Genomic DNA, 21,830 nt, shown 5'->3' with positions numbered 1-21,830 from the left:
TGCAGCCAAATACATATCAATTTGGGGGTTCTTAGCACGAAAAAGTTTGAAAACCACTGGCCTAGTAGACTGGATATTTTCAAGTATATAGGCCTCAGGGCAAATGTCATCCCCTCTCAGTTTGTTTTACAAATGGAACCCTGGGCCTGAACCTTCTAGAAACACAGATCTGTTCCTGCCAGGAGGCATCTTTATCCCTGCCGTGTCGCTCCTCCTGGGTGGAATGCCGTAGGGTCACGACTGGGGATTTTTCGGGTGACAGCCGGCTGCTAAAACGATATAGTTTTGATGGACAGTTTTCCCGCTGATCCCCAACAGCTGTCCAGGAGAAGCTGAACGAACCCCAGTTTGTTTGAATACCATACCTCTGTGGAGAGTGACTGGCTCAACAAGAGTATTCATATTTAAAGCGGGTGTAAGTGTAAAATGAGTGTTAAATAGCTCAATATTCTGATAGTAATCATTGCTATATATAGTTTGTTTGTTCAGTAACGGGGGTCTCCTTGTCTCTTTAGTAAACAGAAAACTATTTTTTAGGTCGGGATATGGATTTGATCCAATCAGGAAAGAAAACTCATAAAGCAAAATGGAAGTGATGAAACAAAGAACCGGAGCAGACACAATTGGAACTGGAAAACTATAAAATTGAAGCTGATAAACGATCCGTGTGGGCTTCTCTCTCCTGATTGGATACAATCGGTATCCCGACCTGAAGAGCTGGAGGGACAGGTAGAACCCTGTTACTGTTATTCTAGTCTATAGCAATGATTACAACTATCAGAATATAGAGCTTTTTAACTAAACCATATTTGGTTTTACTTTTTTTTTTTACAGAATCTTTAAACACTTTTATATCTCTGGTCAAGTTAGATAAGCAATTTTTGGAGTCTCCATGGTCATGGAAAAACATAAATTATGGTCATATATTCAGTGTTTCTGAACAAAAAAATGTAATAAAATTCACAACATGAATAAATTGAATGATGGGTCTCGATTCTGAAAAATATAAATAAATAAACGTTGTAAATAATGAAAAATATATAGAACATTGAATCTTGAACTCAGTCTCACGTGAAAAACCCTTTCAACTTATATCATGCTTTAACAAGGAAAAGCTATTTGAAAGCCCTTTTGGGATTTATTCTTCAGCACAGCTTGTCAAAATGGAATGCTTGTGAAAATGTACAAAGAGTCATTGTCCATCTATTAGTCCAATCTAAATCACGTATCCTGTCCATAGAGGCCAAACCCAGAACGTCTGTCCCGTACTGGTTCTCAATGTGAGGTCCGCGGACCCCCGGGTGTCCTTGAGGAGTTACAGGTCTGTGACTCAGGGAGTTGCTTCCATGTGTACACATTCAGAGTTAAAGAACACTGAAGATCTTTCAGCATAGACTGGGGTCCCAGAGATTTAAAAAAAATCATATCAAATTGGGGTCCGTGGCCTAATGCGTATCAAACCTTGAGATTATAAAGGTTGAGAATCACTGCTCTTATCCAAACCGATATTTGGGCCAGTACTTGAACTCAGCACGCCTTGGCCCCGTGCTGTCCTGGATGTTGACCTTCGACGCGGGAGGTTTGGCCGCCGGGGGCGTTGGTTTCGGAGCCGGTGGCGGAGGCGGCGGGTTTTTCCGCCTGTCCTTGGCCCTGCTCTCTGCGACGGTGAAGCCGCGCTGCAGGCTCTGCTCGTGCAGGTCCACCCGGGGCAGGAAGTGCGTGGAGACGTGCTGGGACTTGACCCGCGGGCTGGAGCCCATCTTGGCCTTGCCTCGCTTGTTGAGCGCCACGAACCACAGGCGGCCCGTCCTGTGGTTCATGTGGAGCACCGAGGCGTACGTGTTGTAGCTGTTCTCCTGGAAACGCTCCCGGAACTTACAGTCGTCCGTGAACCACTCCTGGACATAAACAAAGAGGATACATGTTGCATGTTAAAACATAATCTCTCAAGAACAGATTCAGAGCTGCGCTCGAATCTGTTCTATGCACATTGGTTACAAGTGGGCGGGCCTTCAGATCAGGAAGCTGGCCGCGCTTTACCCAATCAAATGCAGTGGGCGGGATTTACATCTGTGCGTTCGTTTCCCTCTGGAAACAAACCGAAATTCATTTAACAATAGCGTCCGCGAAGCCGACAAAACCACGGAAAGTTAGTTTTTTAACACCATTTTAACTTGCTCTTTCATCATAGAAACAAGTGGGCTTATAACCAAAACGATCCATGTTCTTTGGGAGAAATGGTGTTAGTGTTCCGTGGAGAAATATTGTTAGTGGGAATGAAAACATAGGCGCACCACCGGAAGTGAAGGGCTGAAGGCATGTCCAAACCCCGGTTTCCAGTGAGCATAGGTCCAGTTAATCCCCCCCCCCCCAGAGTCAAATGCAAAAGCGAAAAACAGCAGAGGGCGCTGTTTTTCCAAAACAAACAAAACACAAAACACTTGAACCCCAACAGGTTTTTTAAAATGTTTCCCCCTGGTTTCTAAAGCTATAGTTAGTATTTTACTTTACAGTTGTGTTCCCTTAAAGACATAGTGAAATTACATTTTTGGTCGTTTTATTATTTACGTCTGAAACGGCCACGCAACCAATCAGAAGGTTCCATCCCTTCAGGCTATGGCACGGTGGAATCTCACACAGTCTGATTGTGATTAAAATCCTTAACTAAGAGAGTCTACAAGTGTAACCAAAGGGTACATTTGGTTACACTTGTACACGCCCTCTGAGCTAAATTAACCACACAGGATTTTCCAGTGTAACCTAAGCCTGTGTTTCCCCTACAGACCACAGGGTTAGATAATTACCTTTATGTCATAGAAAAATAAATGGCCCCTATCTCCTTACAGGAAACCTCTGCACCAGCAGCAGCACTGCATCATGGAGGTATCTGCACTGGTGACAGTGATTTGCGTGTGAATCCAGCACAATGGCGCGGCTCGACATGCACACAGGAACGCCCCGACACGCAGGCATGCACACGCACACACTTGGTGGGAGATTGTAAGCAAATATAATACCCCCTCTTTTAAACCTGTGAACTTGTGATGTGACAATGAACTTGGAAGTTGAGACGCATTGCACGCACGCAAACTCACTCTCAGTAACAGGCTACACAGTAGTGAGTGCTGGGCTCTGTTTATACATAAGGACTTATTTTATTTGGATGTTGATGTTTTGAGTAGTTGGTGACGCCAACAATCTCCTGTTTCAATGTTCCCCGTGGCCCCGCCCACTGGAATGCAGAAGCGCCTCAGTCCCAACTCCGCAAAAAAAAAAACGAACATTTAAAACAAGGCAGTCGCGCCGCCAGAAGCCGAATTGAGCCCCATGAGCCTCGTCCGAGCGAGGTGCTAGGCAAGCAAGTGATCATGCAGAGCGATGCTATGTCCATTTGAGTTGCATGTGATGTGGCTTGGATTCATAAACATCAACATGCAATGTGACAGTATCCTGTTTGGCAGCTGAAGGTCTTTCGTCTCCTGAACTCACTCCAACTTGTTTTAAAACTATGACTTTATATTGTAGACATACGTTTTTAATTCAAAGTGCTATACTCAACAATCCTGCGGCAAGCTAAGTTGACATGCAACCAAAGGACGTGGATGGTTGTTTACGATTCCTGAAATATTTGGTGGATCCACTCTTCTCGGCCTACTCCCAATCTGCTGTGCTTGAATCAACCTAAGCAGAGACAAAGGCACTTGGGATTGACAAGGCCCCAGGTCGGCATTTCCACAGTATTGGAAGTCCTATCTTTCTTTTTTAACCCATTAAGACCGGGAACGCATCTGTGTCATTTTAAGATTTATTTGGCTATTCAAAAATAGCAGATATACAAGCTCATAGATCTACATAGCGCTGCACTCGGTGCCGCGCTATCACCTCTCGTCTGAGCGGTAGGTAGAACTTTGGTCTGTTGCGAGGGAGACCTATAGGTCCGAATTCCAGGTAGGACATAAAGGTTACGGACCGCCGCTTTAAGAGCGTTCTACTTTCCGTCCATATTCCAAGGTCTCGTAAACGTTGCATGCACCGTACCGTCTTGGCTTGCTGCACCGGTGCAGCATACATGCGCCACGCAAACCCATAACTCAATGTCATCCTTTGAAACTCAGATATTTGTTGAATGTTCGCTGTTGTTTAGCTGCTAAAAATACCTCTTGTGGGAAACTATACCGTGTACCCTGGGATGTCTGCTTATTCCCTGCCATAAGACTGTCTTGTCGTTGCTTGTCGAGCAGAAACCTCTTATCTCCATATTTTAACGTATTGTGTTTTTTGAATGAAATGAATGCCCTACTTGATCATACTACAGCGTCACACAAAAGCATCAAAAGTAGCAGATTCACAAGCTCGAAACGCGCCACTTCGCGTCGCGTTTCGAGCTTGTCGATCTGCTACTTTTGCTCATTTTGAATTTTAATCCTGAAAAGTAGCAGTTTTGGACATATGAGGTTTCCACCCGACAGAGACATTGTATAACCTTTTCTCTTGCCGCTCTGAACAAACAAAGCGGTTCTGCTTTGCTGACGAGCGCAGCATAGCAGAAAATGATGCCATTACGTTTGGTAAACATGTCAGTCACAAGGCAACGCGCCGCAGCAGCAGACGAAGAGTGCAAACGTTTAAGTTATTCCCAAATCCAACCGCTATGCCTCTCGGCTGTTGTTTTGAGAAATGATTAGAAACACAAAAGAGACCGCCTCCTTAGCAGTGGTGGAAGAAGTACTCAGATTCTTCACCTATAAGTAAAAAGTAAAAGTACTTAATTACTTTCCGCCACTGGTCCTTAGTGACAGCTATGGGTGGTGTGTTATGTTATTGACCAAGCTCCTCTATTGCAGATTTGCACGCACACATGCACACGCACAGGCACACACGCACACGCACACGCACGCACACGCACACGCACACGCACACGCACACGCACACGCACACCCACACCCACACACGTCCCTGATGTTAACTTTAATCCTGACCCTAACACTAAGCCCAAACCGTGAAGCAGTTAGGTGAGGAACCAGCGCTAGGTTTTCATTTTTTTATTAATCTTCCTAAGCCATGTGAGAGATTTTTGTATAAACAAAGGCATGCACACTATAAAATGAAGAAGTGAGGGCTTCCTGCGGCGTTCGGTGGGTTTAAATGGTCCAAAGTGGATTCCACACATTCTGTATTGTTGGAATCATAATGCGTGCACATCTGTTGAACCTGCCACCTGCCCTGATGGATTGGTCACAGTCTTTAAAACACAACGTTCCCATGATCCTCAGGGTTAAGCCCGAAAGCCCAAAATAGCCCAAAATAGCAGATCTACAAGCTCACAAGGCCTTGCGACGTGAGCACGACGCCTTGTGAGCTATCTAAAATGAAATCCCTCTTAACCCTTGAATTCAATTCAAATCTTTGTTTTATTTGATGGTCTTGCTTCCCTGGCATTTGGCCTTTGTGCCCTCAAAAAATGAACCACACCAAAGGCCAAACGGCCTTGCCCCTAAAACAGTGACATTCTAGACCTGCATCCAAGTCAATGCTGAGAAAAACGATGGCCGTCGACCACGAATGACGTGACGCGAATGGCGGGTGTCGCCCGCGAATGACAAAAAATTACATGGATGAAGTGGCAGACGTCATAGCACAATGGGTCCACCACTAGTTGTATCAACTATCTATTGTACACAGTATGAACACAATGGTCACATGACAAACTTTAGATGTTTATCCAACAAATGACTCGCCAGGCCAACTTAAAACCGGTCCATTAATTTGGTCAGAAACCTTGTAATCTCCATATTTCATCCAAAAAAAGGTTCTTTCATGAATTAAAGGTGAATTTTGCCCCACGGTTTTCTTACCTTTACTATGATGTTATGATATCCTAGGATGAATGGTACAGTAGAAAAATGTCCAATAACTCCATCCCGGGTCCGCCACAGCTAAAAACGTGCACCTATGGGCCTTGCGCTAGATCGCGTATTTTAATTGCTTTTTTTCTTCTTTTTTTTTTCTCAATCTCAAAATTGAAATCTCGTCTAGCGAGACTTCCGGTGGGGCGCATTCAAGACAATCATGTTGCATAGTGTTCTGGCACTATGAACTTCAGATCTCACCACCAAAAAAAAAAATCTATTAACATAAGCGATCTAGCGCAAGGCCCATAGCGTGCGTTTTTAGCTGTGATGCTAGACCCGGGATGGAGTTATGACATTTTTTTACTGTACCATTCATCCTAGGATATCATAACATCATATAAAAGGTAAGAAAACCGTGGGGCAAAATTCCCCTTTAATGCCCTATGGTCTGTTCGTGCTTTTTTATTAAATTTTTTATAAACATTGAACCAATGAAAAGAGCATGCGACTAAATAATAACGTCAAAGGAAAAACTCAGAGGCAAAATTCCTGTTTTCCTCTCCATTGTCTTTGGGCCTCCCAGCATTCTGTCCTGGCGTCTGTACCCATCTCATTTTGTCTGAACCCCCCCCATCGACACCCCCCTCCCTTCCTCTACCAACCCCCCCTGCCAGCATTCACTTGCTGTTTGTTCAATAAATCCAAGTGACCCTTTCACCCCCTCAAAAGATTATGTTTGCAATGGCTTGCTGGGTAGGTCACGGTTGTAATGTGCATCTGTCTCCTTGCCCATTATTTGGGCAATAAATTGCCACTGTGAAAACATCTAAATATTAAATATGACAGACGGCGCAAGGAGATAAAGACAGTGTGTCACCGGATACTCCGGCGTGAGGCCCTGGGCTGTCTGCAGAGCACCAGCGGCACTGGCTTGTTATTTTTCTCCCCCCTTCTCGACCAGCCCGAGTCAACACTAGAGCCGCCACACGAGCCTGTGTGCAACTGTAGCCGGCCCGCGAGGTAAATCCCACCTAATTCTACGCCGATGGAACCGCCACAGCTGGCCTAATTGCTGCCCGTGTCCGCCGCAGCGCTGACTAGCACTCATGCTCCCATTCTGGCCGTATGTTTTTTTCCGCATTCCCTCACCAGAGCCCGACCCACCAGTGTCAGATTTTTTGGGTCGGAGCTTGTAGATCGGCTATTTTTAGAAAACATTTAGAAAACTTTTGAAATGTTTCTCTTATAATGACTTGCCCAAAATAGGGACAGCAGGTTGGAAGTTGTTACAAATCGGGATTCATCGGCTGCATATATCGATACAAAGTTCAGCGGATATAGCTGTGTCGTCCCTGCATACCAGAAGCGACGCTCATGGATAGTTCTGTTCTAAGGGCATCAACGTTATCTTTGTCTTTTTTTTTTCACCCCTGATTGCTCTGATTCAGGGTCGTGCAGAGTCTGCAGACACAACAACTTTGCTGCGATGAACTGACGTCATTGTTTGGCCTTTGAGCTGACACAGGCTGTGGTTTCTGACAGTACGGCATAGGAGAGAGTAGGAGGACTGTGTAGCTTTCAATTAGTTTTTTAAATGTGTCCAACATTTTAGGAAAAGTTTTTGGAAAATTGTCAAAATGTTTCAAACATTTTGATTGTTTTTCTCTTTTTTTGCATTTTTGACACGTGGCCTGTTAGGAGCTGTGAGTTTTTCTTTGCCATCGTTGCAATAAATGCCGCTTCTCTGCTCTATATTTAGAGGCAACTTGTTGTGATTCAGAACTATAACATTGAATTGAATTGAGCTTGCAGATTGGTTATTTTTGCTGAAACAGGGTAAGTGGTTGAAACCCACTCACAGTGGGAGGCTGCTACTTAGCCACATATCCCAGTTGATCAACACCAACATCTGGTAAAACTGTAAGCCACGACGGACGCTGAGGATCCTTACAGTTGGCTCAGAGGGCGGCAGCTCTGACCGGGGCAGTGGCGGCAGTGGCAAGCGTGGCTCATCAACACCCCCCCCCCCCCCGCCGATTGTTTATGTGCCTGTGCCGTATTGGTTTTCTCCCAGTGGCATGATGGCTGTGCTCTGTACGCTATCAGCCAGCCCAGACAGACAGGGCCTAATCTGCTCTTCCCATTAACACGTGCTAATAGGGAACCACTTCTATCTACATGCCTGCCAAAGGCCCCCACAGATGACTTTTCATTGGAACTGGCTCCCTGTCTGTCTGTCTGTCTGTCTGTCTGTCTGTCTGGCTGGCTGGCTGGCTGGCTGGCTGGCTGGCTGGCTGGCTGGCTGGCTGGCTGGCTGGCTGGCTGGCTGGCTGGCTGGCTGGCTGGCTGGCTTGCTTACTACAGCCAGGCCAGGCTGCTGTTGCGGGCAGATTTGAGCTTATTTCATTTAAACACGTTGACCCTGGCAAGCCTATTTTGTCATTATAGGTGACATCTTTACAAACTGTTCCAGAATATCTTCTAATATTTAAACTTTCAAAACATTTGTAAAGATCTAAATCAGCTATCGTCTATATGGCTTAAAACTGCAATCCGTAACTTTTTTAGTGAATAAAATGTTACTTTAACCAATCTGTATGGTAGAGTCTGTCTCCCTGCCCTTCAATTGACACATTCAGTGTCGAGTAGGACCACTACTGGTTGACAGGTGGTATTGCAGTAGGGGGGGGGGGGGGGGGGTATTTGAATTTATGTCTGGCATAATGTGAACTCCTAAGATGTGTCAGTCATTCTAATGTACCGATATACTGTATATATATGTTTTTTTTGTAGTGCAGTGGACGTGATATCAAATGGAACCCCCATGTTTAGATTTGAGATCATGAACAGAGCAGAGTTGACCAAAACATATAAACAGAGAGCTCAGAGTGCTCAGAGCTTCATGCACATCACTGGCTGGAGTTTATATTACACAGGGTAATAGTTAAAAAAAAAGCCATTTAGTTCTAGTGTGGTCCCGGACTGGGGGACGCGAGAAACACTCACAGTGGCGTGGAGCCTTCCTCTCTTATTCATAGCCAGGAATCTGTTGCTGTAGACGCCTTTGACTCCGATGACTCCCTGGGATACGGCGAACAGCTCCAGGACACCTGGGAGGATAAAGCACTGGTTCTCAAACTGTTTTGTGTCAAGGACCCCCCAAATTGATATCTATTTGGCCGCGGACCCCCCCATGCCCCATCTGAAAATGTTTTGTGCCAGGAACACCCAGAAGATTTGTGTTAAATAATTCTAAATTATAATAAAAATGTTGATACTGCGCGGAGGCCTGCTTCTAAATTTCGCAGTTTTTTTCCCCTTGAGCCCGTTTGGTGCCCCCCCCCCCCCCCCCCAGGTTGGTGCCCTGTGCTTCAGCACCTCAAGCCCGTTGGATAAGCCACCACTGACTTCAGTATGATATATGAACCCTGATATTTCAAATGTAAGACACTCGTCTTACTAGTTGATTCCAGTGGTGATATGTAGAAGCCACAGAGACCAGGGTCTTTATAAGTCCCATGTAACTTGACATCTCCTTCCGAAGGGAACCGTGAAAAAAGTGCTTTTTTAAAAGAAATAAGTGCTTTTTCATAAGCTTCAAAGTACAGTAACAATCCTGAGTGCCTATGTAACTCTGAGAGTGCACAAATGAACCCGTTTAGGAGGCCATTTGGTTACATTTGTATTGTACACTCTAAGTTACAAATGAATGAATTAACAACACAGACAATTTTATTACGTACAATATGGACACCCACAGACATTTACCAAGATATCAGATGATGCAGTAACAACAGAATAGATGTTATCATACGTTTTTTTTAACGGATTGCAGCTTTAACCATCTTGGGCACGCAGCACACACACACACACACACACACACACACACACACACACACACACACACACACACACACACACACACACACACACACACACACACACACACACACACACACACACACACACACACACACACACACACACACACACACACACACACACACACACACACACACACACAGCATTGTCCCGATGACAGTCCAATCCAAAACATCCTCGTTCCCATTCCACTGCACCTGTCACTTCCACAAATAGTGTACCTGCCAACATCCCTAAAGCCACACAAACAAGGCATGTCAACCAGATGGCCTGCAGCTAGGCCGGCCGGCCCGCCAGAGCACACTCTATTTCTCACTGTCATGTCAGGCAACCTAAGTTTAGGTTCCTGACTGACTGCCGGTGCCCGATCTTAGTCGAGCAGCGATTTAATCCATTTGTTACTCTGAGTAAAGGTCCATTTGGTTCCATTGTGTATACCCTCTCAGAGACTTAAATGCAAATCATGTGCGTGTAGGAGGTTTAGACCAGTCTTTTGCAAACCCATTTTTATGGATCGTGAATATGCAGTTTTTTTTTACTTTCCTACAATTTTTTCTTTTACTTTTCTTTTTCAAATAACTTTTTTTCAGAAATAAAATAAAACCAATGATTGATTTTGAAAAAATAAAATTGAAGAAAATAATTCTAGAAATGTTAATATTTTAAAAGAATTGTTGAAACATCTAACAGACATATTGTGGCCTTGCTATTTTCACTATTTTGGAAATAGAGCTTAAGCGCTTAATTCATAATGTTTTGTGTGTGTGTGTGTGTGTGTGTGTGTGTGTGTGTGTGTGTGTGTGTGTGTGTGTGTGTGTGTGTGCGTGTGCGTGTGTGTGTCCTGGGGAGACTGAACAAGTTTGTGAACCCCCTGACTGGTGGCTGGTACAGACAGACAGACAGACAGACAGACAGACAGACAGACAGACAGACAGACAGACTCACTCAGATGGTTGGGTTCATGGCTGCCGTTGACTCTGCCGTCTGGGTGTATCTGGAGGTGGAAGCCGATGCCTACCCTGCAGTACAGCCTGCACGCCCTGCGCCCTGAGCTGATCCCCTGGCAGTGCATGCATGGGGGGGAAAGGAACTAAGTACATTTACTCAGTGGTGGAAAGTAACTAAGTACCTTAATGACTTGAGTATGTACTCAAGTCATTAAGTCACAATTTTGACTTTACTTGAGCGTTTCCTTACAAGTTTTTGACACACACTCAAGAGGCATAGTTAGGCTTATTCCCCCTAGTTTTAATATAGACTACGTTTTATTCTACTACAATTATTTGACATGCTTTAGTTACTAGTTACTTTTCCGATTTAGATTATTTCTAAAAAATTATACATTAACAGATATAAAAAACAAAAACAGATATACAAGCTTGTAGCTTGTAGAGCTATTTTTTTTAATGTTTGAGAATTTTTAAATATTTTGCTAAAACAAAAAACTGAAATGTGACTTTCTGCATTACAGGCTACTTTTGCTACTTTAAATAGCCTACATTTTGAGACCAATAGTCTACTTTTGTACTCAAAATTGTAATAGCCAACAGGCCCTTTTACTTGTTGCAACAGAGTATTTCTACACTATGGTAGGCCTATTGCTACTTTTACTTTACATATCAGTGGTGTAAAGTACACATTTACGCAAGTATTGTGTAAATGGGGTATGTTTACTTTACTGGAGTATTTTCAATACTTTTACTTCTACTCCACAAAGGTAAATATTGTACTTTTACTGATATAAAGTTATGATAATATAAAACATTGCCAACCACTGCAGAGTACTTCTTCCACCACTGTTAAATATTAATAATAAAAATAAATCCACTTATTCCAGCACTGTCAGCTGCTCTACCCCCTTAAAATGAAATGAAATGAAATGAAATGAAATGAAATGAAATAAAATAAAATAAAATAACAAATTCACTTCTTCCAGCACCACTGTCACCTGCTCTTCGTCCCCAAGCTGCTGGCCCTCAGACCCCCTGCGCTGCCCTACTGCTGCTGCTCCTCCAACGGCGTAGATCACCCAGTGAGCGACCGTTACAATGTACCAAGGAGGAATAACATGCATTCTTCCACAGACGGGACTCCGAGAGAATCGATCGCTCCTTTAGGCCACTTCTCCTCCTTCTTCTGGCATATTGGCTTCTGTGCGCACGACAACAATAATCAACACGCACGCACGCAGTCGCACGCACGCATGCGGTACCATGCAGACGATCCTGGGCATTATAACCCCCTGGCTGGCTGCAGTATAGTATGAGAGAGAGAGCGAGAGAGAGAGAGAAAGAGAGTCGTCGCTGCTGGCAATGAGATATTTATAACAGCAGTGATCTCACTGCTTGAAGCATGGCCGGGGTTCTAAAGCACTGGTTCCCAGACTTTGTAGCTCGAGACCCAAAAGAGAAAGAACTAGTGAAAATAGCAGATCTACAAGCACACAACACTTTGCATCAGATGTACTATTTTCACTACTTCTTAAAAGTTTTTTTAAATTCTTGTATTTATGGAATTCCTTAGATTATTTAGTATCTAATAGTTACTTTGAAAAATGTTAGAATTTGTATTTCTTTTAAATAATTTAAAATAAATTGTTGTAAACGAAGAAAAAAGGGGGACATTTACTCGCAACCCATAAAAATCGGTCCACGACCCACAAATGGGTCCCGAGCCAGTGTTTAGGGAAACAGTGTTCTAAAAAGGACGCGCTTCCCAATCCCAACCACGGGTTTCGTGATGAAAAAACGCCGGATCGTGGTTTTAATATCGATCCGCACCAACGAGATGACACGAAAACGCGACGGAGAGAGGAGAGGAGAGGAGAGGAGAGGAGAAGAGAAGAGGGCGCACATTTTTCCGGCGACTCGTTCCGTGCTAGCCATGGTTCACATGACGCTCGTCTGTCACATGCGTCATGGAACCATTTGTTCCTGGTTTAAGAATGTTTCACATTTACAACCTACATCTGCATAAACGTTCAGATTTCAAATATAAAGTACTTACCCCTAAGCCATGGATGTAACAAGTTAAAGCGGCTTGGTCTAAGTACCCGTATCTTCCGTATTGTTCAATAAAATGCATTTTAATCCGATCGGCGGCCATTTTCAATAAAAAACAAAAAGTGATAATGTATCAGAGTACAATACACCTCCTAACCGATAGGAGCGCGTAGTTGAAAGCAAATAAGAGACGAGGCAGAGAAAATAAACACCGATCGGATTAAAATGCTTTTTATTGAACAATACGGAAGTTACAAGTACTGAGACCAGGCCGCTTTAACTTTTTACATCAGTGGCTTAGGAATAAGCACTTTAATATTTGAAATCTGAACGTTTATGGAGATGTAATGGTTGTAAATGTAAAATATTCTCAAACCAGGAACAAATGGTCCCATGATTTGTTTCAGTCATGTTTCAGGGCTAGTTCCGTGCCGGAACGCAGTATGAATGCGCGGCCTTTCCCGCACGCTGTGGCATGGTTTTAATAGAGCACCATGGGTTTAATAGAGCACCGGGGCACGCTGATCATTCAGAAGTGAGAAGGATATAGAGAGGAGTCCGTTAACCACTTAAACCCTCTGTCCTTAGTGAAACGGACATGACTTACAGCTGCAGCCTCCTTGGAGTGACTTTTCCCCCCTCTACACCAAATCTCTCAGCCAAAAATAGCCGATTCACAATCTCACATAGTTGGATAGGTGTCTTTTATCGAGTCTGACTTTTACTTTCGTGTCATAGTGCAGCAGTTAAGCAAACCAATTGTGCATTTTAGGAAAGAAGCATGAAACTTTCAGCATATCATCTACATACCCCAAGGTTTGATTTCAGACGTGGAAGCACTTTCAGATTGACCTCTGGTGACCTTGAGTGGTCATTGACCTCAGAATTGCATTTTTGGCACTTTTTGCCCCATTTTTCTCCATTATAATAATATATGCTTGTTAAAATGTCAGTTTTGTTCTAATAAATGAAAAATGAAACCTAATAGTCACTCTACAGAAATGGTGATTATTACTATTATGATAGTTCTGTTATGACATTGTTATAACATTAAAAACATCTAGGAGAGAGAGAGCAGCAGTAAAATAAAGAAAAACAAGAAAGAACGTGCTAATGCATTCAAAGTGCAATATAGGTACAATGCTATTCAAAGGTTCTATTCATCTCATGTTGGTTTTGGTTTTGGGGGCAGTATATGGTGAGCGTTCAGGGTTCTAGTGAGAAGATAAGCTCATAATGGAAGGTATTGTGCTTTTTATGAAAGAAGCATGAAACTTCCTACAGTGTTTCTATATGTCATGAAGTCTGTTTTCAGACGTGGAAGCATTTCTCAATTGACCTCTGAGACTTGCCAGAGGCTGTACACATTTTGGGCTGTCAAACCCATGTTAAAACCAGAAATGTTGTTTCCTGTAAACCTTTATGATTAAAATGTCATATATAGGCTTAGCAGATGAGTTTAAGCTTGATTCCTAAAAGTTGCATATTGGGCAATTTGAGTAATAAGCATAATCAGCAAATTTATCGCTTAATGAGCAAATTACCTGGAAATAGCTAACATTGTGCGGCTAACATTTTGCGTCCAGTTAACTTAGAAAGGTGACTTAAGAGTCAAAGCCCATGTTTGTGATGTGCAGAAATCCATCTATTATCATGGTGAAGTCATGCAACCTTTCCTCATTTGCACAATTTGCATAAAGTATGTAATAATTAGGCCCAAGACCAGGAAAAAGTCTTGTTTTAGCTGGTAGTCAATTTAGAAAGGTGCTCTTAGAGACTAAGTCTATTTTTGAATGTCCAGAAATTAATCTTGCCAAAAAAAAAGCAATTTATCTGGATCCATGTCCATGTATCGATTCTCCACCTTCTCACCTGGATCCTGTGCTCACAACCCTTGTACACCTTGAGAAATCACTGAAAAGCTTTGCCATTAAGTATGAACCCCACACTGGACCTCAAGCGTCATGACATGTATAATCCATTTGAGTGACTGGAAGTGCGATATAAGTCTGTCATCATGCGGAGTGGCAGTGGCTCATGAGGTAGAGTCTTGGAATCCAAAGATTCCAGGTTCCATCCCTGGCTCCTCCTGTCTTTGAGCAAGACACTGAACCCCTACCTGCTCCCAATGAGCAGGTAGGGGTATTGTATTTGTGTTTCCTCTACCATTGGTGTGTGAATGTATGGGTGAATGTGAAGTACATTGTAAAGTGCTTTGAAGAGTTAGGAAGACTAGTAAGGTGCTATTTAAATGCAGTCCATTTACCATCATCGATCCCCGCATGATGCCCACTGGCACTCTGATGTCTTTCCCTGGTTGCAGTGGAACATTGATGAACATTTCTGGGATAAAAGCATTGCTTGCGGTGGCATCGCCTTTATTCTCAATGGTAAATCCTAGACAAAATACACTGTGCTTATCGGATGCTTGTGGTTGTCCTCCTCCAAGAACCTGTTAGGATGTGATACTGTCTCCTACCCTGTGAGAAGGGCAAGGTATGTGCTTAAAGTACTCCTAGAAAGTACCATGACTATAGTCTCAATACAGTGCTTGGGGAACTTGATGCCACGCACAGTGACCTAAAAGATACCGGTGCAGAGTTCTTCTTCGCATTGTATTGACAGACAAATATGATTCTGCACACAGTATACTGCATGTTCATCTGCAGGTCATGTTGTGGAAGGCTGCAGATCGGATCGAGCCACCTGCAGAGGAAAGAGACATCACTACATCCGGTTGGGAGGTTGCTAAAGGAGGGGTTGTCATGCCCACTGTTTACTCCCAGGCAATGGCTCCAGCTGCAGCTGTAGAGCATTGAAGGCATGCAGCGAAATAAACTGCAGATACCATTCTGTAAGACTGACTATGTAAGTGTGAAGGAGGAGAGGTCCACTACAACCCATTAAGAAGAAGGGGGGCCATAGCTGTAGAGAGGCCACCTGGGAAACAGAAGGTACCAGGTTCGATTCCCAGCCCTGACAATATGTCGGGTGTACATAAGCAAGACCCTTAATCCCTAACGACCTCATGTCTGACCACTTGAGCAGCAATAACCTTACTGAAGCAGAAGTCTGAATTTTGCCATGGTCTAAGATGAAGACAACGAAGATGAGGAGGCTGAAGGGAATAAGGAGAGAGAAGATGAAGAGAGTGAAAAAGACCATTGAGTGTTAGATTATGGTTCCAAGTGTACTCACTCATGCTCATTATGGTACAATTTTTATCTACTCATTCTGTGTCTCAGAGGAGGGCTGTGGACAGTTGCCTTTCATTTTTTTCATTTTTTTCTTTATTAATGCGAGAACAATGGCTTATATTATAGCATGCAAACTTTCCAGGAATATAAAGCCTGCAGTTTATATTAGCTTGGATTCCCCATCGATGTCACTGGTAGTCGTAGACAGGTTTCTGACAGAAATGGTACCATATTATCTCCCACCATATCCTTGAACTACTGCCATCTGATAGGAGGTTTAAGAGCATCGGGCTGGTGAGGGGAGTATAATGCCCAGGATCACTTAGAAAATTGGCACCGGGTGAAAAATAAGGGTTACAAAATCGTGGGATAAAAATTTAAGTAAAAAAAAAGAAAAAAGAAAAGAGCATCGGGACAAGCACCAGCATGCTGTCCAACAGTTTCTTCCCCAAACCATCAGAACCTTGAACGCTCACCATATACTGCCCCCAAAACCAAAACCAACATGAGATGAATAGCACCTTTGAATAGCATTAGCACTTTCTTTCTTGTTTTTCTTTATTTTACTGCTGCTCTCTCTCTCCTAGATGTTTTTAATGTTATAACAATGTCATAACAGAACTATCATAATAGTAATAATCACCATTTCTGTAGAGTGACTATTAGGTTTCATTTTTCATTTATTAGAACAAAACTGACATTTTAACAAGCATATATTATTATAATGGAGAAAAATGGGGCAAAAAGTGCCAAAAATGCAATTCTGAGGTCAATGACCACTCAAGGTCACCAGAGGTCAATCTGAAAGTGCTTCCACGTCTGAAATCAAACCTTGGGGTATGTAGATGATATGCTGAAAGTTTCATGCTTCTTTCTTAAAATGCACAATACCTTCCATATAATGAGCTTAACTGCTGCACTATCATAGATATGCAAATGTAAAAAAAATAATAACATCTATAGTTTGATCCGAGGCTAAAGCTCACTACGCCTCAAGTTGCAAGGCGTTGAGCTTGTATGGGCAGTTTTTTGGCGAACGTCCCCCATTAGCCTACGGATACTGGGGTTTAAAGTGGGTAAACAGAGCCCCGGCCCCCGACACGTCTGTCATTTACTTTATTTTACTTTATTTGTCTGTCATTAAATGTTTTGATGAATTGAGTGCAAAAGGACCCAATGGAAACAAGCCATAGGCTTTCTTGGGTTTAAAATCTAGTCTCTCTCTAGCAGACCTTGTATTGAACTGTGTCTACTTTCCTGTGCTTTTTCTTTTTTCTTTTTTCAAACTGCTAATAAAGTATTCAATCAATCAATGTCTAAAATCGATAGGATGCAGTCAAAGAAACAACGTGGCAGAAGAAGTAGGCCACTGTTTTTTTTTTACTTAGTAAAAGTAGCAGTAGCTTACCACCACAATATAGAAATAGGCCTATATCGTTGGCTAAGTAAAAGGACTGTATTCAAAATGTCACTTGAGTAAAAAGTAGCCTACAAATTAAAAGTGTTGACATACAAATATACTACCAAAATAAAAGCAGTCCAGGCCTATTCATTGAATGGCCCATTTAACTCTATATTTGTTTATTTATTTAATTCTCAAAGTTACAATTTGTCCAACCTTTTCAAAAATAGCCGATCTACAATAATTATCAGAGAATATCCATGTCATACAACAACATGTGCCAAATGTACCAACCAGATTTATTAATATATGTATTTATTTATTCATTCATTCATGCATTCATTAATTCATTTATTTATTTAAAATCTTTTTTTTTTTGCCTTACATGAAAGGCTATCCAAGCTAGTTCACAATATTTAGCTGATTATTAAGAGATGTGAGACTTGCTGGGAAGTATTCCACAGGTTGTTCCTTTAAGTGACTATGGGTTGCTTCCAAGGGATGCTGCAGCTTTGATGGCTTCATAGAGTCATTTAACAGCACTATGATAATTGCATTCAGTTGTTGTCGGGCAGAAACCTCTTAACTCCATATTGCAACTTTTTATGTTTTTTCGTAAATGAATGCCCTACTTGATCATACTACATGCGTCACACTAAAGTAGCAGATCCACAAGCTCAAAACGCGGCGCGATTTGCGCTTGTAGATCTGTTACTTTTGATACTTTAAGAATTTGAATCCTGAAAAGTAACAGTTTTGGACATATGAGGTTTCCACCCGACAGACGATGTGTTTGTTTGTTTATACATTATCTTTGCTAATACCAATATGTTGGATTTTCAGACATTTACATTAAAAAGGTTCCTATCAGACAAAAGGTCTGTGGCCTCCCTGTAGTAAGGATGGGGACTCCCTAGGGGTCCTGGACAGATTCACAAATAACGATTTTTAGCAACCTCTGCTGGTCACTACCGTCACTGCATACAATTTCCGTAGTCCTCGATTACCCAGAATTCCATTTGTTTTCACCGGAAGCCGGAAGCGTTTCAAAAAGCGTTCTTTTAATTGTTTTATACTATCTGCGGATCGTTTCTCTTAGCCAGTGGAGCATTAGTTACCATGAGCTGTGCTTTCTTTTTCTGTTCTTTTTCGATCTTCCAATCCTACATTCTCTTAAAATCAGCGTGAGGTTCCTTTTTGTTATTAGCGCGGTAGTTCCTGGCCAAACAGGAAACCGTTGCGGTAGTTCCTGGCCAAACAGGAAACCAGTGCATTTCCGCCTCCGTTTTCCGGCCAGATGACGTCATTTTCCCGGGAAAGTCCCCCCCGACAACGTTCAATAGAAAATATATAAATAAATGGTTTCCGGGGGTGAAATTCATGGAGTGGGTGTTGTGAAACTTTTGCCACTCACAAAAGATATACAATTTAACTTTTGTTTTGTTGAAAACGTCACCTAGTATTACTTTAAATAATAGCAGATCTACAAGCTGACAGATGATAGTTATCAGCTATTATCAGCAATTTTTTTTAAATGTTTCAAATCTTGAAAGTGTTTGAAATTTGAAACACAAATCTTCTCTTCTGGGGGTCCCAAAACATTTTCAGATGGGGGTTCTTAGCACGAAAAAGTTTGAGAACCACTGATTTAGACGGCATTTGTAGAATCGGCCTGCAGGTCTTAATGGGCTTAATAAATAATACTCAGGACAAATTACAGGCATACACATACCCAGACCGTCAGACTGTACCTCCATGTCATCTCAATATACTACACGGGTTAAAAGCTTATTCATTTTCTGCGCACGTGCAGTCAGAGTTGTAATCCTCATCGTTTTCAGCTGTTTGAATATGATTATCTCGCACACAACTGTGGCTTATGTGTGGGTGTGGTCTGTGAAAATCCTTATGTATACTTCATCGCAAGGAAGGTGTCGCGCGCCCCCAAAATAGGTGATCTACAAGCTCACAATGCTGCGCTGCATGCAGTGGCACATCGTGGGCCGGTGTAGATCGCCAATTTTCGGCGCGTGACACCATTGTACGACGGCGTAAGGCCCATGGTCTAATTGTCTTTCTCACAAACAGAGCCGAGACTATAGGGCCCCCATTACCTTGAATGTAAACAGTAAAAGGCGGCGCGTAAGTCCCACCGTTGTAGCGGCCATTCATTCCAGTATAACAGTGAGGTAATCCTCCTCCTGGCCTGTATAAACAAGGATGATCCTGACTGATACTGCCGCCCAATTGATCCCAGCTTTTAGCAGCTTTTTTAGTCTAAGCAAAGATCAGACGCCGGGGGTCCGCTTCGGGGGCCCCCCCTGTTCGTCCGGTCTGCCCCCCCCCCCCCCCCCCCCCCACACACATTGATGGATCTGAGGACAGAGGGCTTCGCTGAGATGCTGCCGTCTGTTCTCTACTGTTTGGGCCAGAGCCGGGTTAACCACCTAATTAAACCCTATGCATACAGTATTTAGTTGACCGGAGTCCCCCAGAACTCCATTCTAGCTCCGGGACCCTTAGGGGATCCACAGTGTTACTACAGTGGGGCCGCCAAATCTTTGCGTGATAGGAACTTTGTTTTTTTTTCATTAAACTTGAACCTTAGAATCCCTATTTTTTTTGCCGAAAATAGGTTTGGTGTAGAGGGGAAAAAAAGAGCAGACCCAAATTTTATAACTATTGAGGGTTTAAGTGGAACTGTCTGAAAATACACATTAACATGAATCCAACACAACACTACACAAGTCTTCATAGCCTTGTGCTATCTATGAAAAAATTATAATATGTAGTGGGGGTCCCTGCTTCATCTCTCTCTCAGCTAAGGGGTACTTGGTCTGAAAAACGTTGAAGACCCCTGCTCCACACCAAATCTAGTTGCCGAAAAGAGACGATCTACAAAGCTCACAGGTTGCGGCACGTTGTGAGCTTGTAGATCTGCAATTTCTTTTGCTGAATGTTCGTCCGATGCTATAGGGTTCATAAATCGTTAAATCATCACAGGGCTAATAGTCTTTGTAGGCCCTGTGCACGACATAGACACATGTTATCATTATGCCGAACTTACCCAACGAGGATCATTCCGTCAAACACAACTGTTGTATCAATCACTGTGATTGATAAATAATGAGGTTACAACAATGTTATAACACAAAATATATGTTGTAACACGCGTGCATGACACACGTTCACACATCGTCTCTTAAGATCCCGCACACGATTATTTCCTTTTTTTATTTTTTATTTTGAGTGAGGGAGAGAGAGACGGGGAGAGACGCAGCAAAGGTCATCTGGAACGGGACTTGAACCCACGACTCGCTGTCAGGCTACATTGAGCCTATAGGTGCCCGGACCGCTAGGCCAACGAACCGGGCCTTTTTGTTGCTTTTTACCCCCTTTTTCGTCATTATGCCATTTAATTCCTCCCCACACACATTTCCGTGTTGTCACTGCTGTCGTATCCTACTGACTCACCTGCCAGTGAGGAGCTACTTGTCCTAATCCTCCCGCCCAACACTCCCCGCCGACATTTGCCGTCCCAGCCCGTGGGAGTACGTACAGTGACTATTATCACGCTCCCCGCCCCGGCTTCCCTCCCCCGAACACAGGCCAATTGCGTTTATGTACACACTCGACAAAGCCGGATGCACCGCGGTGGATTCAAACCCAAACCGCCCGCGGTGGTTGGCCCACACACATAATTCTGAACGGATTTCCCTAGACTTTGAAATCTCGTCATGTGTTAACTCGTCATTCAGCATTCATGTGCGGGAACAATGACATTGCGGGGCCCAACCGGGTACGGATATTTGTTGGGGAATTCTAGTGTAGGCGTGGCCTAGACCAGAGGTTCTTAAACTTTTCAGGCCACGACCCCCCACAATAATCATATTTGAACTGGGGACCTTCCATCCTGACAAGCACTTCGAATGACAGTATAGGAGTTGAGGCATTTACATTTTGTTTGACTCTTGTTCCACAGATACATATTGTGAAAATAGCCGATCTACAAGCTCACAACACCTGAGGCGTTGTGAGCTTGTAGATGGTCTTATTTATTTATTTTAGAGGTATTTAAAAGGCCGTAAAAGTCCTTAAATTGTCACTCTAGAGACTTATAATACTGTACGTTGGTTTGTTTACTGTTAAGTGAGAAAACAATGTTTAATCTCCCCCCCCCCCCCCAAAAAAAAAAAGAAAACAAAAATTTGGGGACCCCCCAGTTTGGGAACCACTGGCCTGGACCAAATCACACAGTAAGTTCGGAACGAAAGCCATGCAGGCTTTCTGCTGTGTTTTCCACGCAGCAGAACGTTTCATTTTAGCGTCATTTCTTTTAGCCAAGGCGTTTTACTGTACCTTCGTGCTGTTTAAAAGTGTCTTAACTAAATAAAGTATTCAATCAGTCAAAATGGAGAAATGTACTTTGGGAGCTTCCTGTTGAGACCTCATCCCATACTCTACACAGAAAATCCTGAGTGTTCATATCACCCTG

The 21,830-nt window shown here is 43.0% G+C and overlaps 1 protein-coding gene across 1 annotated transcript; it reads right to left on the bottom strand.

Annotated features, from left to right (window-relative positions):
- Window positions 1–1,493: 1,493 nt before the first annotated feature.
- fgf5 (fibroblast growth factor 5) lies at window positions 1,494–11,808 on the bottom strand (the record flags this gene model as incomplete). Its single annotated transcript, XM_080433445.1, has 4 exons — window positions 1,494–1,898; window positions 8,859–8,962; window positions 10,680–10,794; window positions 11,662–11,808. 4 exons carry the CDS (start codon window positions 11,806–11,808, stop codon window positions 1,494–1,496), a joined length of 771 nt encoding a protein of 256 aa, XP_080289571.1.
- Between the last annotated feature and the right edge of the window lie 10,022 nt (window positions 11,809–21,830).

The sequence above is a fragment of the Gymnoscopelus braueri genome (assembly GCF_963280865.1).
Source record: "Gymnoscopelus braueri genome assembly, chromosome: 7".
In the NCBI taxonomy this organism is placed as follows: domain Eukaryota; kingdom Metazoa; phylum Chordata; class Actinopteri; order Myctophiformes; family Myctophidae; genus Gymnoscopelus; species Gymnoscopelus braueri.
Note: the sequence above shows the minus strand (reverse complement) of the source record. Positions and strands in the feature narration are given on the sequence as shown.